Source organism: Aspergillus sclerotioniger (assembly GCF_003184525.1).
Source record: "Aspergillus sclerotioniger CBS 115572 chromosome Unknown BO94scaffold_13, whole genome shotgun sequence".
NCBI classification, from domain to species: domain Eukaryota; kingdom Fungi; phylum Ascomycota; class Eurotiomycetes; order Eurotiales; family Aspergillaceae; genus Aspergillus; species Aspergillus sclerotioniger.
In genome coordinates, this window is record NW_020291003.1 from 541,031 (window position 1) to 555,218 (window position 14,188).

General features: G+C 51.2%; 8 protein-coding genes across 8 annotated transcripts; 4 read left to right on the plus strand and 4 right to left on the minus strand.

The window, feature by feature from the left end:
• Positions 1-412: 412 nt before the first annotated feature.
• On the minus strand, positions 413-2,127 carry BO94DRAFT_624104 (NAD(P)/FAD-dependent oxidoreductase; the record flags this gene model as incomplete). The annotated part of the gene is made up of 2 exons (XM_025617197.1): positions 413-1,427; positions 1,474-2,127. 2 exons carry the CDS (start codon positions 2,122-2,124, stop codon positions 477-479), a joined length of 1,602 nt encoding a protein of 533 aa, XP_025467747.1. The 3' UTR covers positions 413-476.
• Positions 2,128-2,729: 602 nt separating this feature from the next.
• Positions 2,730-3,959, minus strand: BO94DRAFT_516321 (putative GNAT family acetyltransferase). The gene is made up of 3 exons (XM_025609958.1): positions 3,790-3,959; positions 3,407-3,729; positions 2,730-3,331 (listed from the first exon to the last, which is right to left on the minus strand). Exons 1-3 carry the CDS (start codon positions 3,891-3,893, stop codon positions 2,961-2,963), a joined length of 798 nt encoding a protein of 265 aa, XP_025467748.1. The 5' UTR covers positions 3,894-3,959; the 3' UTR covers positions 2,730-2,960.
• A 30-nt stretch (positions 3,960-3,989) lies between these two features.
• BO94DRAFT_534971 (choline transport protein) lies at positions 3,990-6,293 on the minus strand. The gene is made up of 7 exons (XM_025611663.1): positions 5,816-6,293; positions 5,696-5,766; positions 5,625-5,648; positions 5,479-5,578; positions 5,361-5,433; positions 4,918-5,315; positions 3,990-4,873 (listed from the first exon to the last, which is right to left on the minus strand). The coding sequence occupies exons 1-7, from the start codon at positions 5,954-5,956 to the stop codon at positions 4,094-4,096; spliced, it is 1,587 nt and encodes a 528-aa protein (XP_025467749.1). The 5' UTR covers positions 5,957-6,293; the 3' UTR covers positions 3,990-4,093.
• Positions 6,294-6,975: 682 nt separating this feature from the next.
• BO94DRAFT_534972 (uncharacterized protein) lies at positions 6,976-8,087 on the plus strand. Its single transcript, XM_025611664.1, has 3 exons — positions 6,976-7,309; positions 7,354-7,496; positions 7,545-8,087. Exons 1-3 carry the CDS (start codon positions 7,076-7,078, stop codon positions 7,843-7,845), a joined length of 678 nt encoding a protein of 225 aa, XP_025467750.1. The 5' UTR covers positions 6,976-7,075; the 3' UTR covers positions 7,846-8,087.
• BO94DRAFT_624108 (uncharacterized protein) lies at positions 7,939-8,325 on the minus strand (the record flags this gene model as incomplete). Its single annotated transcript, XM_025617198.1, has 1 exon — positions 7,939-8,325. The coding sequence occupies one exon, from the start codon at positions 8,323-8,325 to the stop codon at positions 7,939-7,941; it is 387 nt and encodes a 128-aa protein (XP_025467751.1).
• Positions 8,326-8,481: 156 nt separating this feature from the next.
• On the plus strand, positions 8,482-9,406 carry BO94DRAFT_465732 (uncharacterized protein; the record flags this gene model as incomplete). The annotated part of the gene is made up of 3 exons (XM_025608127.1): positions 8,482-8,710; positions 8,754-8,983; positions 9,032-9,406. 3 exons carry the CDS (start codon positions 8,482-8,484, stop codon positions 9,404-9,406), a joined length of 834 nt encoding a protein of 277 aa, XP_025467752.1.
• Positions 9,407-9,424: 18 nt separating this feature from the next.
• Positions 9,425-11,428, plus strand: BO94DRAFT_60121 (MFS general substrate transporter). The gene is made up of 2 exons (XM_025616373.1): positions 9,425-9,856; positions 9,905-11,428. The coding sequence occupies exons 1-2, from the start codon at positions 9,714-9,716 to the stop codon at positions 11,145-11,147; spliced, it is 1,386 nt and encodes a 461-aa protein (XP_025467753.1). The 5' UTR covers positions 9,425-9,713; the 3' UTR covers positions 11,148-11,428.
• A 1,275-nt stretch (positions 11,429-12,703) lies between these two features.
• Positions 12,704-13,271, plus strand: BO94DRAFT_534976 (uncharacterized protein). The gene is made up of 3 exons (XM_025611665.1): positions 12,704-12,820; positions 12,876-12,965; positions 13,015-13,271. Exons 1-3 carry the CDS (start codon positions 12,818-12,820, stop codon positions 13,183-13,185), a joined length of 264 nt encoding a protein of 87 aa, XP_025467754.1. The 5' UTR covers positions 12,704-12,817; the 3' UTR covers positions 13,186-13,271.
• The last annotated feature ends 917 nt before the right edge of the window (positions 13,272-14,188 follow it).

Sequence of the window (14,188 nt, forward strand, 5' to 3'; positions counted from 1 at the left end):
GTAAGCCGAGGAGTATCTCGACGTCGTTTGCGATCCCCTATGCCAGCAATTGTTGTGTCCAAGATAACAACAAGAAGCCTCCTTCCAGCACCACGAGCCGAGAAATTAATCCGCTTATGACCTTGACAGATGGGGAGTGTCAGTTTGACTCGATCCCAGTCCTCTCGGCATCTCCATGCTCGGTCCGGCCGGGCCCGAATGTAGCGGAGTGTAGCCAAGGCAATCATATTGATTACCTAGAAAGATTCGTAGCTAGATTTGGATGATGTAGAAAGGCTTGCCTTCAATGATACTGAGAGTTTCAAGAATTGGTCATGAAATGAAGCGTGCAGATTTGCCGATATCGTAGGTCCTTGAGTAGCGCAGAGAATTCGCAATCGACTGTCGGATAGACCCAATAAAAGATGTGAAACTGCAATTTATAAGTTTTAAAGTGGCTATAAGATCCAGGGTCTATGACTGAGCGTAGATATGTGCTACATCAACAACCCAAGCTCAGCCACACAAAATCGCTCCACCCGACGTTTAGAGCAGATGAAGATGTCTGGCAACCAATCCTTGACCTTGCCCGGCGGAATACCGGGACCTCCTTCGTGATCCATCTCGTCCAGTCCCAACGCCATCAATCCCACGGCCACACCACACAGCCAGGCAAGTACCATGCCTTCCCCGTTGAACCCGGCCGATATCCATTCTGCAGGTGGCACTTTGAATTGTCCAACTTGTTTGTCATTCCGGGAGGTAACAGTACGAACCGTCAATCCTGGCTCCAGCTTCCCAACAAGGGGTAAAAGGTCGCATGTGAATCCCATGCATCCCACCCAGGCACCTTTGATGCGCGTGCCATTTTTGTCCTCTCCCCAGCGATCTCTGCCGAAGGTGACAGGCATGATTCCTTCTAGGTATGCGCTGATAGGACCGCTCATCTGATCGTCACGCCAGATTCCAAACTCGTCAATGCCTTTGCTAGGCGACTGAACAACACCCCCACCAACCATGAGCTCTCCTCCATCCTCACCCTGCCTTGGTCGCTGGGTGATATAATCGAAGCCTCTCTTCCCTATGATAGACCACGACCGGGAGCCATCAAGCCGTGACAGCCCAGCTCCAGGAGTTTGGGCCGTCATATGTCCTCGCATGGGGAAAAGCTTCCCAGTCGCGCCTGGGACGAGATTGGCCACAAAAGCGTCAGTCGCATGAATGACATGGTATGCTGGGATCTTTCCCCGAGAAGTCGAAACCATGAACGGCATCACATCATCCCGTGTCTCGATGCCCACAACAGGCGTATTGGTCTCGATCGAAAAGCGCGAGCCAAATTCCGACAAGAGCCGTGCATACAGCGAGGTGACAAACCTATAAGGCCAAATGGCACCAGCAGGGTATCTAATCACTCCACAGCATTGCTCTCTATTGAGCTCAAATATCTGAACAGCCATTAGTGTCAACCAATACAACGCATCAGAAACATACCTCGCAACCTTCATCCGGCTCAAACACTTCAACCTCCTTCCCTGCCTCCGGAACATCCTCTTTCAGCTCCTGAACCATATTCTTCGTTTTCTCCCACATTCCAGCATCAGTAATAACATCCAACGTCTCAACCTTTCTCGCCTCTGCTACCTCGAACCCATTCTCCTGTGCGAAGCTAACCAGCAGAGGCAACGCCCTCCTCTCAAACTCAAGCAGCTTCTTTGCTCGCTCCCGTCCAAACCGACGCTTGAAAAGCGCATAGTCTGAGTACGAGGCACATTTGACATGTCCCCCGTTTCTCCCTGTTGCACCACTGCAAAGTTCTCGTGCTTCCAGCAGTACAACCTTGAGGCCGTCTGATTCAGCACTGCTTTGCGTGAGGAGAGTATATGCAATACTTGCACCGGAGATGCCTGATCCGATGATCACGATATCCGCATGATCTGGCAGACTGGGCGATTGGATGTCTACCAGCTCCGGGAACGGTGGGCGCTGTTGCCAGAATGAGGTGCTAGGGTTTTTGATTGGATGGATTGGGGCGGAGATGCGCCCTAGGAGAGCATTGTAGTCTGCATTTGAGTCGGCAAAGTCGGCTAGTAGGACGCAGATGCCGAGGTAGATCGTGCGCAGTGAAGAGAGGATGGCACCCATAGTTGGTTGAGTTGGTGGAGTTGTGTCGTATGGAAGGGGGAGCAGAGATAAGATAAGCACGGCGTACGGCAGCGGTGAGCTAGTCCCAATGCGGATGTCAGCCTTACAGCCTGAGCCTTGTAGCAACTTTCAGAAGTCTCATGAAGCAGCGCGCCTCTGGAAAGTTCTGAGACTAGCAATAGTCTTTCTCAGTTAATCCAAAGGCCTATACAAGTAGTATTATTACTACGGGTGCTGGAGCGGAGTATATAATGCCTTACGGCCAGCCGCGTGTACTTCGCGTGAGCCATGTGACGCGAATAGAACAGACGAGTCACCGCGCGGGAGTACTTTCAATGTGTGTTAAGTAGATGCTGTTAGGTCCACGAAATCCAATATGACATCTCACTAAGATCAACTGTCATCAAGTCGCTGTAGAGAAAGCCATCCCTCTTTCCCTTTGTCGTGGTGCAAGGAGAGATAAGAGATAAGGATAAGCAATGTGGCGGTGGGGGCTAACCCAAAGGGATTGCGCTAGTCCCAATGAAGATGTCAGCCTTAAGAGGTCTGAGCAGCCAGCCAGCCAGCCTTGTTGCTTATTCCTTCTCGATCATACTTCTTATCATCTCGTACTCAAGGCCTCACTAGAGGTTACCAGACTCTCACTTCCCAATCACAAAGAGCGGCAAACTGTTTCATCGGTACAGTATCTAGCACCTACTCCATCCTACATCCGAAAATCCTGCACTAAAAACTTGCCAATCTATACAACGAAATATATACTGCGCTACATGTCAACATGCGCGAATAACCATATACAACAAGCCACACTATACAACCCTCCCAACCTCTCTAATCTACACCTCCTTCACAACCTCCTCCACAGACTTATTCTCCCCCCACGTACTCTCCGTAACCGCCCACGGCCCGGCCGGTACCCTCTCATCCCACACGCCCCTAGGCGGTCTCCAAAGCAACAGAATCGGCGGCGGCACACACTCATGCACCAGCCTATTCCACTCATCACTGGGATTCTTCTTCGCAAAATCAATATGCAGACAGACCACCCTCTTATACCCACATTCCTCATACAGGAATCTCCCCGTCGGACTGCCCTCAATGAAACTCTCATAACCAAGAGGATCAATCCTCTCATGGCCCCAATCCATTAGAAGACGGCCTACGCCCTTGCGGCGGAAATCGGGGTGGACGCCCATGGCGTTGACACCTACACAGACACACACAGATACATACATTAGCCCTTCCTCTCTTTCCATCTGTCACTAGTGGCAAAGATACATACCCGCATGAGGGCGCTGAAGCCAACACTGTCTCGGAAAGAAAGCCTGACTGAGCATTTGGCTCGCGTACTCGGCGCGTTCTGAGCCCTCGGGGTACCAAGTACAAGGGATAGGTTGGGGACCGTTCGGGAACGGGTTCTTGCGGAAGATGAGCCATTCGCAGCCGCCGGCGACGCGGCCGGATTTCTTGTCGATTACATAGATGAAGTGCGAGGCGGGGTTTTTTTGGTGGGCTGCCCAGCGGATTTCGCAGTCGTAGTCTTTGTCTTTCACGCGGTCTTCGGCGGTGTGGCCGGATACAGGGTGGACGGCTGTGAAGACGGCGCTGGGGGTTGGAGTTAGATTGGGAATGATGGGTGAGGGGATTGGGGATGGATGGGGTTACATGTAGGGATGGGAGTTGGCGGTCCAGAGGACGTCGACGAGGCGACGATATTCCTCTTTCGTGTGGATTTCTTTCACTTCAAAGTCGGATTCAGTCATGGTCATGGTGGATGGGTGGATGGATGGATGGATGGGTTGGGGAATGTACAAGGGGGAGGAGAAGGGGATATTAATTATTGTTGGGAGGGGTAAAGACGGATGCTCGGCAAGTGCTTATGTGCTAAATGTAAGTTTCTTTGTTCTAATTAAACTACGAATCAAATGACTATCCTTGCGTGGTAGCGCGCGGTTTCAGCCGACCGAACCTAAATCTCTATCGTCGGCCCGCGATAACTCTTGCGCGCATATGCAACGTAATACAGAATGCTCAAAAGGGTCACACCCACAAAGATGGCAATGCTGTAGTTGACCTTCTCCGGGGCGGGATGATTCTCGGGCGGCCAGCAGCCAAAGAACATCATGATTATGGAGAACGCAATGGCAAAGGCATTGTTCACCGTGCCGACCCACCCGTTTAGTCGGAACGGTCCCCACGTAAAGGGGGTCTCGGAACCACTCTCCGAGATGTCACCTCTCAACCGGCGATAAAAGAGGAGCGACAGGGAGATCAGGTAGGATGCAAAGAATGCTTCCAGCACCAGACTGAGAATGATGTTCAGTACCACAGATGACCCGATATTGATCAGACTGAGCAGACTGCCGGTGATCACCACAATGCATGTGCTGCGGAAAGGAACCAAGGTCCGTTGGTTCACCTGACGGACCCATTTCCAGCCGGGGATCGCCTGGTCTCTCGCGAAAGCCCAGATCATGCGACTGGCCGAGGAGATTCCCGCCAGCCCAGCACAGGCTTGCAAGGCGGCCATCATACTGGAAAGGACGACGGCGGCCCCCATGCTCTGGGTCGAGCTGGCGAGAATGTACATAAATGGGTATGAGGCATTGGATTCAATGATGGATACCAGGTCTCCAGCGGTGAACAAAAAGGCGATGAGAATAGCAAAGCCCATAACTCCGTTGATGATAATCGCCGACAACATGGATCGGGGAACCACCCGGGTGCTGTTTGCTACCTCTTCGGCCATCTATAGAGGTTAGCTAGGACTAAACGCAGGATAGAAGTACTTGCATGAACGGCTCCATCCGTGCCCACGAACGCAGCCACGGTCCCTTTCAACCCCACAAAAGTCGCGAGAGTGAGATCATTCCAGCCGCCATAGTCAAACGACGTCTTAAACACGGAGGCGGCTGATGCTTTTGGTCCCAGGTAGACCAGGGGAATCAAGACAGCAAAGAAACCAAGGACATGGACCAGAAGAATGAGCACTTCAATGACTGGTAGAATGATCCCAAGCCAGGTGTTTAGGATGGTGCAGAGGGCAAACACGGCCCACATCATCAAGGTTACCTGCCAACCTTCAGGCTGGTAGCTGGGAATGTTCATGGCGATGGTGCTTTGTAGAACACTGGCAGCCAGGTAGATGGCTGCCGTTGGAGCCGCGGTCCATGCAATAATACAAATCGAGCCTTTCTAATTAGCTTCTATATAGTGTTCGACAGGGGTCGGCATACCGGTGACATGACTGAGGAATTGTTTGGACGAATTCGGGGCGAGAATGCTCACCCAGTGGTATTGACCACCCGCCTGAAAAATTAGACATATTCAGTTGCAGAAAACTCGGAATCTTACCGAAGGCATCATGCTGGCCAGCTCTCCCATGGAAACAAAGACGCTAATCATGCCAATCCAGACCCCAATGTACCCATAAACAAGCCCTGCGGGCCCGCCACTACCAGAATTAACAGGGGATATACAGTGGTGAGGGGAAGGCTTACTTGGTAAGACCTAGTGCAATGTTCCTAATGCCGTCAGCTATGCCAAGTGTTGGAAGTTGAGGGAAACAAACATGATAACCGCCTCCCATGTGAGCATCAAGCTGCAGGCAAAGCCCACCGTACTCGTCAGGCCAAACCGTCGCTGAACCGTTAGTGGATGACTGGGCTGGAGAGAAGAAATGAGCGTCTACCTTCAACACCTCCTTCTTTCCGATCCTCGCCAAATCGTACGCATCTTGGCTGGAAATGTTCACCGCGCTTTTGATTGGCGCCGTCGGATCTCGCTCCGAGCGGAGCTCAACGTCGTTTTCGATTTCCCAGTCCCTGGCCATTTTCGGACTCATAAACTATAGAAGCTGCATGACCAGGCTTCGAGGCGATCGCGCGTGAGAATTTAAGGGAATGATTGGGAGTGCTTTCCTGCGCCGAAGACAAGAAACGCCACCGAAAAAAAGGGGGATGCGGCCAGGAATCAGCAGAGGACCAGACACGCCAGCCGAACAAGCCAATCGAAGTTTGGGGGCCGTTTTGGAGGGTGTCTGGCTGTTCTCCGTATCTAGGCGCATGATGGCAAGCGATGTAACTGTATTCCAAACGGGCCATTTAGCCTAGTGGGTCGTCAGTGCATTGCTGTGTGGTAAGACGTGATGGTCACGGATGGGCCGGTCCGATTTGTGGACCCTCGACAGTTGATTGTGCGTGATTGTGCGCTCGGGAGAATGAGGAAAGGAGGCTGCCGATCCGAGCAGGGTAGTTTGGGGGCCACGGCTGGATTGCCCAAGGAAGAAGGGGCGGGAAGAGCAACCCTGCAGCAGAGGAATTAGTGTGTCTGACATACATGGTAGTGAAGTTTAGTGAAGGTGATTCCTGCAGGAAGAGACACTAACGGAAATGATTGGAGCGGGGTAAGCAATACGTGCGAGCATTATACGTCGTCAGCCAGGCGGATTCTCCTCAGGCAATTGGGGCGGAAAACCCACAGCCACTGCCTGCAGTTCTTCTGCACGGCGATAACCCTGCCTTTCGTGCGACCAGCAGAGGGGGCCGATCGGTGGCCTTATGCTTGGAAGGATTATTATAAAGTTGATTCAAAGCTCAAATGGACCCGTCTGAGCTGTACGGCAATGTTTGTTCCGCGAGTCTGATTCGATGTCATGATGAAAGACAATACCGCGGCCGTTAAGGTCGTCTCCTGTTTCCTGTTGATCGTGTCGTGCGCCGCCGTCGCTGCTTGCCTCACCGCCAGCTGGCAAGTGTTCAGGAGACGCATCTGGAGTTTGAGTCTGCTGTTGAGCACTTTGGTAATTCTGCTATCCGTGCACGATGATCGTAAAAAAACTGACCCTCGATACTACTGGTAGGTTGCCTCGATCGCATCCGGCGCGGCTGTATCCGTGGCGGCCACCCATGGCCTGGGGAGATCCAATGCCTCGGACAGAGAGCTCGTTATCATGCAGAAGGCCTTTCTTGCCATGGAGGTCTTTTACATGTTGACCCTCACCCTGGGCAAGTTATCGGTCATGGTTCTCTTCTACAGTCTCCTCTCGTCAACCGGTCGGTCGGGACCCGTTCTGGTCGCCATGGGTGTGCTCCTGGCTTGGACTCTGGCGATGATATTTGTTATATGCTTTCAATGTCATCTTCCTGATGTCTGGAACCTCACCGAAGGCACTTGTTTGGACCTGGTAAGTCCCCTGCTAGCCGTTGGTGTATGCGTCTAACGTGTTAGACCGCGGTGTGGGCCTTTGTCGGAGCCGCGAATATTCTCGTCGAAATAGTTATCGTCCTAGTCCCATCGGTCATCATCGCTCGAGTCCAGATGAGTTTGAAGAAGCGTCTGGTGGTTATTGGCTGCTTCAGCGTTCGAATCATGTAAGGTATCCAACCTCGGTTCCGGTGAAGGTATATTAACCTCGGCAGGGACATTGCGGTGACCTCCACCCAACTGCATTATGTCAATGCATTCGGCCGTGCCCCGCTACCCCTCAATATCTGGGAATGGGTTATGTGCAGTCAAGTGCTCCAGACCGTGACCATTCTGACTGCCTGTGTGCCTTATCTTCGCGAATTCCTCGAGGCATTCCCCAGTGGCATGTTTCAGCCGCTCGAGGGGGGACAAAAGGTTACACGGCAGACCTACGATGGGAACAAGTCTATGGATAGCGATGTAGAACTAGTAATGCGAGATGAATCGGCCAGTAAAACTAGCCAGAAAGCTTGAATATAAGACCAAGACTGGATACATGAGACCCTCTCCGTAGTTCTACCCAGCCAGCCACCTGCTTAGCCATTGTCTATTTGTTGATCCCATTATCTATTTGTTGATCGCGGCAACGGTGATTTCGTCGAAGGGCTCGGCAACGGCGCCGGCATCGCGCTCGTTGAGGTTGGCCAGAGGGGCACCGATGACGGCCGTAGCCAGAGCGAGGAGGAGGATGGAGAAACGCATTGTGTTGGTTTGGAGGTAGGAACTATGATGGTTAGCCTCGAAGACGTAAGAAATAATGAGGATAGATATGCATACTGGAGATTGCTCAAGGTCTTCTGGGATCTCCTCAGTGCTCAGGTCGATGCTTGTCTGGAAGATCAGGGGAATTGATGCTTTACTTATGGAGGCCTCGGCTAGTGGCAGCGTCACATTTGTGATAAAGGCAAGTCTTGTCCGAGGGCATTCGAATGTGACAAGATGTGCAGCTTGCATTAGTGTGCTGACTGCTAGGAAGGATCAGGCCATGCATGCATTACATCTCCACTGCGATAAGCACTAGCGATGTCGGCTCGAACCAGCCCTTGGAGATATGAGGACTGCACTGTCCCAACCTTCGCTGGCACCCCGATCATTCTCTCATCTATCGCAATGTATTCCTACGAAAAGGTTCATCCAGAGGACAGCGAGCAGCTGCTGGGGTCGGAGTCGGAGAGAGTGGTGGTCAATCGCCCTCTCTCGCGAGCCCACCGTTGGACAGCAATCGCGTTGGTTCTTGGTCTGGTAGCTTCGTTATCTCTCAATGCGTGGTGGCTGCTAGGGCAGAGAGAGGGAGAGCTGGATCCAGATGCGGCCATGGCGAAACAGCGCTCTCCATACAGTATGTTCCTGATCTGAAGTCGAGGATTGTCTAATTTGTGCAGCCGGAATCGCATTCGATACCCATAGTCCTTATTCTCACCATAGCGAGTATACCAGCGAAAACAAGACTCATGCCAATTACATGTGGGAGAACCTCGACACGGACCATATGGTTATTGCTCCTACTCAGGAGTGGGCTCAGAGCAAGGGTCTGTCCGAGTCCTGGCCTTTTCCATGGGATTCGAACAGGAGCATCTATTTCGTCAAGGTGTTCCATCAGCTTCACTGCCTGGTGGGTAGCTTACCCCTCCAAACCAAGCGAGACTACTAACCTTGATAGAAAATCATGCGCAAAACCTTCCACGAGGCCTGGGATGACCAGGACATGTCCATCCCACCCGAACACATTGAGCACTGCTTGGACTCGCTGCGACAGGACCTAATGTGCAAGGCCGATGATACTCCGATGCCATCTCTCCAGCTGTTGAATGGAGGTGGGGAGGGCCAGCTGATGCAGTGTAAAAACTTTGACGAGCTGGTGGCCTGGACACAAGCGCCGGAGCGGAATGCCTGCTACAAGCGCCTGACGGACTACAAGCCGATCGTGCATAGTGTCGAGCGTTATGCGTTCTGCCCGGCGGACAGTCCGCATTTTGCCAAGATGAACGAGTACTTTGAGAAACACGGCCACTGGGCGGACCCATTTGCCGAGTAAATATCGACTATCTAGACCCTATCAGTAGCGAGGGCAAGGCTGGGAGAAGGCGGGGCCGACCCTGTCAGTGATGAATGAATCAGACCACTTTCCGGAGTTACTTGGACACTATCCTGTTAGCTTATTGTTAGCTTGTTGTTAGCTTCGTGGCTACTACTCCGTATCTAGATAGTCTCATTTTGGTGGCGGTCGGAGCTGAAGCCGCCGGCCCGTCCAGCCCAATCTGTTTCCCACCTGCTGTTCCTTTTGTTCCCCACCGTCTTCCTTCTTCCTCGAGGGATTCCCCTTCGTTTGCAGTTGATTGAAAATGGATGAGAAGGACGACCATCTCAAGGAAGCGGAGATTACTGTCCATTCCGCGAGCCCCGTGGATGATTCCGACCCCCGGAATTGGTCGTCCACGTACAAGTGGTCGATTGTGATCCTGGTGGCTGCCCTGAGTGCTGTAGTGTAATGCCATCTCCCCAGTATCTATCTGAGCCCACGCTGACTTCACAGTCAACTGTCTACCATCATCGCAGCCCCCGTCTCCCCTTCCATCCTCGCCCACTTCCACTCCGACAATGCCCTCTACCGCACCCTCATCGTTTCCATCTGGGAACTGGGCGAAATCGTCGCCCCGTTACTATGGGGCCCTCTCTCCGAGCTGTACGGCCGTCACTGGGTCCTGAACATCGCCAATATCCTCTTCGTCGCCTTTCTGGCCGGCAATGCCGCCAGCACCAACATCCAAATGCTGATCGCGTTCCGCTTCCTCAGCGGCTCCGCAACAGCAGGATCAACAATCGGCCCCGGAATCGTCAGTGATCTCTGGCCGGAGGAGAGCCGAGGACGTGCAATGTCGATCATGAGCATGACAGGTGCGCTTGGACCTGTCATCGGACCCATCATCGGGTCATACCTGAGCCAAAAAGCAGGATGGCGATGGGCCTTTTGGCTACCTACCATCGCTGCCGGCGTTCTCTCCATCCTCTTCGTCATCATATACCGTGAAACATACAGCGTCACCCTCGCGAAGCGCAAAGCCGGTACCCAGCCTAAGGATGGCGACGAAACGGCCGGACAATTGTTCTTCAATACGATTCTCCGTCCGCTTCGTCTGCTCATTCGCTCTCCCATGCTCATTCTCGTAACGATTTACCTCAGTGTAGTGTACGGATTCACCTACCTGATTATGACTAACATTGCTCCTATCTTTCAAATCCTTTACCACTTTTCTGAGGGCGCCTCAGGTCTGTGCTTCCTCGGTCTGTGTCTTGGTCTCGTTCTAGGAGCGTTTCTATGCAGTTTCCTGCTAGACCATTATCTCCGTACGGTCCGGGCAAAGTCAACCATTTCGACTCCCGAACAACGTCTTCCTCCTGTCCTCATCGCATGTCTGATCATGTCCATTGGCTTTATTGTCTTCGGATGGACAGTCCACTTCCACGTACAATACGTCGTCCCGATCATCGGGACCGGGATCATTGGGTTTGGTCTCGTGGCTACTACCATCACGCTGCAGACGTACGTCGTTGACGCGTTTGGAGTCTACGCCGTTAGCGCTACCAGCGCGATGCTGGTTCCGAGGAACGCTTGTGCGGCGTTTTTGCCTCTTGCGGGAACACCGCTATTCAATGCTTTGGGGTATGGTTGGGGTGGGACACTGTTGGGATTGGTGGTTTTGGTGTTTTCGCCCATGCCGGTTGCGTTCATGTGGTTTGGGACGAGGTTGAAGGGGAGGGACTTGGGTGATGTTTAGGTGGTTGTTGTCAAGCCGAGTCAAGTCAAATCCAAGTCCAGTCAGAATCCATTGGCCTGATGAATCCCGCTAAGTGTGTTGCGAGCTATGTAGCCGCCACCCCTTTGATGCAAGAATGTGAAGTCAAACCGTCGTATCCCATGAATCCCACATCTCGCAGTATGAAACCACACAGAAGCCACGTGTATAGGAGGATAAAGCTAAACAGAACTCTAAATGATCTACAACTAATCAGCCATCCCCGTCGACCTATCCTCCTTATCCTCCTTCATCTCGGTAAAGAGATAGAGAAACAAGGTCGAAGTGTTCGGGGGAGATGGAAGACAAAAGCCTGGCGGACACAGAGAACAGTGTTCCTGTCAAGATCAGAGACTGAGTGTATGGACTGGAGGCCAAATATCGGCCACACATATAATTGAGTACATAGTTGTAGTTCAATCGATATATCAATAGGCAGCGGACAGTGAAGTGGTGCCATAGAGGGATGTATGAGGAAAGCAATATCCCAAGACCTATCAGTCAATCTAGGTCGAGCCAATATATATGAATCTGCATAGAGGCCATGAAGCGTGCTACCCACTGTCAATTGCCCTCGGATTCGTTGTTACCATCCCCAGTCTTCTTTTATAGCATGGCGCCTAATGTCGACTGCCAAACGCGAAGAATTCTTAACTCAGGCGATGGTGCTGGACTTGGGATTTACAGGTGGTCATCTTCATAGGATTCCCACCACAGAAAAATTAGCACCCGGTGTCACTATAAACGGATGACAGATTGAGATGTACTTACATACTCGAAGCTCGGGTTTCTTAATAGAGCAGAAACCGTGTAACTGTTTTCAATATAGCTGCACTTTGGCATTTGCAGTACAGACACGCCTATTGATCTCCACCAGCATACCGTACTATCGAAGAAACTGGCACAATTGGGGATAGACCTACTATTTTGACAGTCAGGTAAAGTGCCGTCTTAACTGATATATAATTAGCTTTGAAGTAAATCGGGGTGAGAGTAGATGGAGAGGCCAAGATCAAGAGATACAACTTGCCCCTTTTAATTAGGGAAACGCCAGCTCTGGACCAAGACCGTTGGGGTCGATACTGTAAGTATATAAAGCGTTTAAAGCTTTTACCCATGTCAAGTAGAGATTATGAAATGGTTAGGCTATTTCAAAAGCCAGGATAAGAATGGTGTTTGAGAGTTGAGAGTGTTGCGCTGGGAGGAGTCGAGAAATGACGGACATCCTTGGTGTGTTTCTAATTTTCAATTAGTGGAGGCTATTATAAAAAAAGAGTGTAAAAGTACTCCAGGACAGGCTACCCTTCCATACGAATTGCCCCGTCTTTCTGTATTGTCCAAATTTACTGTCTCATACTACCCTGCTAGGCACGTGTCCCGTAATTCTCATTTATATCTGTCGCTCCCCTTCTTCTCGTCTCTTCTCGTCTCTTCTCTTCTCTTCTCTTCTCTTCTCTTCTCTTTCTCTTCCTCTCCGCAAACACCTCACTTTATCTCCATCCTGCCTCCCCCCCACCATCCAACGTCTTTGCGTGTGAGTATTGTTAGATGTGTGTACGATATGTTGTGAGACTAAGTATATACTAGTCGTGTCTAAAACGTCTCCCTGTTCTTTTTCCGTGTTTTTTTTTTCTTCAAGAAAAAAAGCCGCTATGGTATGTGATCACTCCTGGTGCGGTGGGCATCAACGTGTCATAACGAGAGGGACAGCCTGGTGTCGTTTGTTATTACTGCTATGAGCAGGAACATATTGCCCGTAACTGTTGCAGAGCCGCCCTGATGGAGGGCCTGAGGGCGATGGTAAGTGTCCTATTGACCTAACATTGATCCTTAAGGCTGACTTTACAAGGGCCGAGCCCATTTCCGTGCCGCCGCCACGAAAGGACGAAGGGGGGCCAAGGCAAAGATGCGAAAGGACAAGAAGAAGGCCAATGAGGAGGCTAAGAAGGAAGAGGAGAAAAAGGAAGAGAAGCCCAAGGAGGTCAAGGAGGCCAAGCCCGAGGAGCAGGGTACTGCTTAAGATCTTAGTAGATAGCAGTGTACGAAAAGATGTCTGCTATAGTTTCTAAAAAGTAGCATCGAATGTAATTGCTATAAGCAATTTCCCTATCATTGAAAAGGATATGTGATATTCCACCGTGGACCGTTTGAATGAAGCTCTCATCCTAGCGTAGTACTTTAAATCAAACACTTCGCTCCATACAATGTGGTGAGAATATTGCTGGTCTGTCGATAGAACTATCTATGACTGGCTTTCCTCGACGGTCTAAGTGGTCTCTATCTCCTAAATGAGACTTATCTTGATCTCCTTGTCCCTGTCGTCGCACTTCTTCTTCTTCCCCTTCTGCTTCTCCCCCTTAGCAGAGGACGCGCGGTGGTAAGAAGAAAAGGTTACAGGGAACTAGGTGCGGCCTATCACTCTTTACTATCAAGAATTCCTTCACTATTTGTGTTATTTCAGACTATTCCTACAAAAACCCGTTTAGAGCAATAGTCTAGGCAGATTTTCAGCTGCTCCATGTCCGGCATGTCACAAAAAATACCTATTGGTGCTTTCTAGAGGGTGATTTTGTTGCCGTATCTACGGCCATCTCGCATAAACATCAGCCAATGCTGTGAAGGCATCTTCACATGGCTTTTTGTAAGAGCTGCATAGTTCTGTGTGCTGCGCCCCTGGACACCCTGAACACCTGAGGTGGTTACGGTGCCAACCCGGAACAATTGCTCCTCTCCTTCCGTTAGCGTATAGAGAGGCGCTGCGAGTGTGTGCGAGCATGGACAATGAAGGATCTTTGGGCGGCTTTCGTCTAGATAGTCAGTATACAGTATACGTTTCTTGACCGGTAGACTCTGAATGGGGATAGCTTCGCAATGCAGCCGAGTATACACGTAGTGTATGGAGTCATCCGGAAATGCAACACGGCCTTCCTACCGCCATACCAGTGCCTAAACCACCTAAGAGCGGTCGCTAGATAGGTGATACCCAGAAGAATAATTGATACTTCTGGCATAACTTCCAATTG

Excerpts from the sequence above, each read along its gene's own strand:
- BO94DRAFT_534976 (XM_025611665.1), top strand. Across the intron at positions 12,966-13,014 it reads TGGAGGGCCTGAGGGCGATG|GGCCGAGCCCATTTCCGTGC; the intron begins GTAAGTGTCCTA and ends TGACTTTACAAG.
- BO94DRAFT_534971 (XM_025611663.1), bottom strand. The coding sequence starts at position 5,956 with ATGGCCAGGGACTGGGAAATCGAAAACGACGTTGAGCTCCGCTCGGAG. Across the intron at positions 5,434-5,478 it reads TGGCCAGCATGATGCCTTCG|GCGGGTGGTCAATACCACTG; the intron begins GTAAGATTCCGA and ends CTAATTTTTCAG. Across the intron at positions 4,874-4,917 it reads GCACGGATGGAGCCGTTCAT|ATGGCCGAAGAGGTAGCAAA; the intron begins GCAAGTACTTCT and ends TAACCTCTATAG.
- BO94DRAFT_516321 (XM_025609958.1), bottom strand. The coding sequence starts at position 3,893 with ATGACCATGACTGAATCCGACTTTGAAGTGAAAGAAATCCACACGAAA. Across the intron at positions 3,730-3,789 it reads GCCAACTCCCATCCCTACAT|CGCCGTCTTCACAGCCGTCC; the intron begins GTAACCCCATCC and ends TCCAACCCCCAG. Across the intron at positions 3,332-3,406 it reads GCTTCAGCGCCCTCATGCGG|GTGTCAACGCCATGGGCGTC; the intron begins GTATGTATCTTT and ends GTGTCTGTGTAG.
- BO94DRAFT_60121 (XM_025616373.1), top strand. The coding sequence starts at position 9,714 with ATGGATGAGAAGGACGACCATCTCAAGGAAGCGGAGATTACTGTCCAT. Across the intron at positions 9,857-9,904 it reads GCTGCCCTGAGTGCTGTAGT|TCAACTGTCTACCATCATCG; the intron begins GTAATGCCATCT and ends CTGACTTCACAG.
- BO94DRAFT_534972 (XM_025611664.1), top strand. The coding sequence starts at position 7,076 with ATGCAGAAGGCCTTTCTTGCCATGGAGGTCTTTTACATGTTGACCCTC. Across the intron at positions 7,310-7,353 it reads AAGGCACTTGTTTGGACCTG|ACCGCGGTGTGGGCCTTTGT; the intron begins GTAAGTCCCCTG and ends CTAACGTGTTAG. Across the intron at positions 7,497-7,544 it reads TGCTTCAGCGTTCGAATCAT|GGACATTGCGGTGACCTCCA; the intron begins GTAAGGTATCCA and ends TAACCTCGGCAG.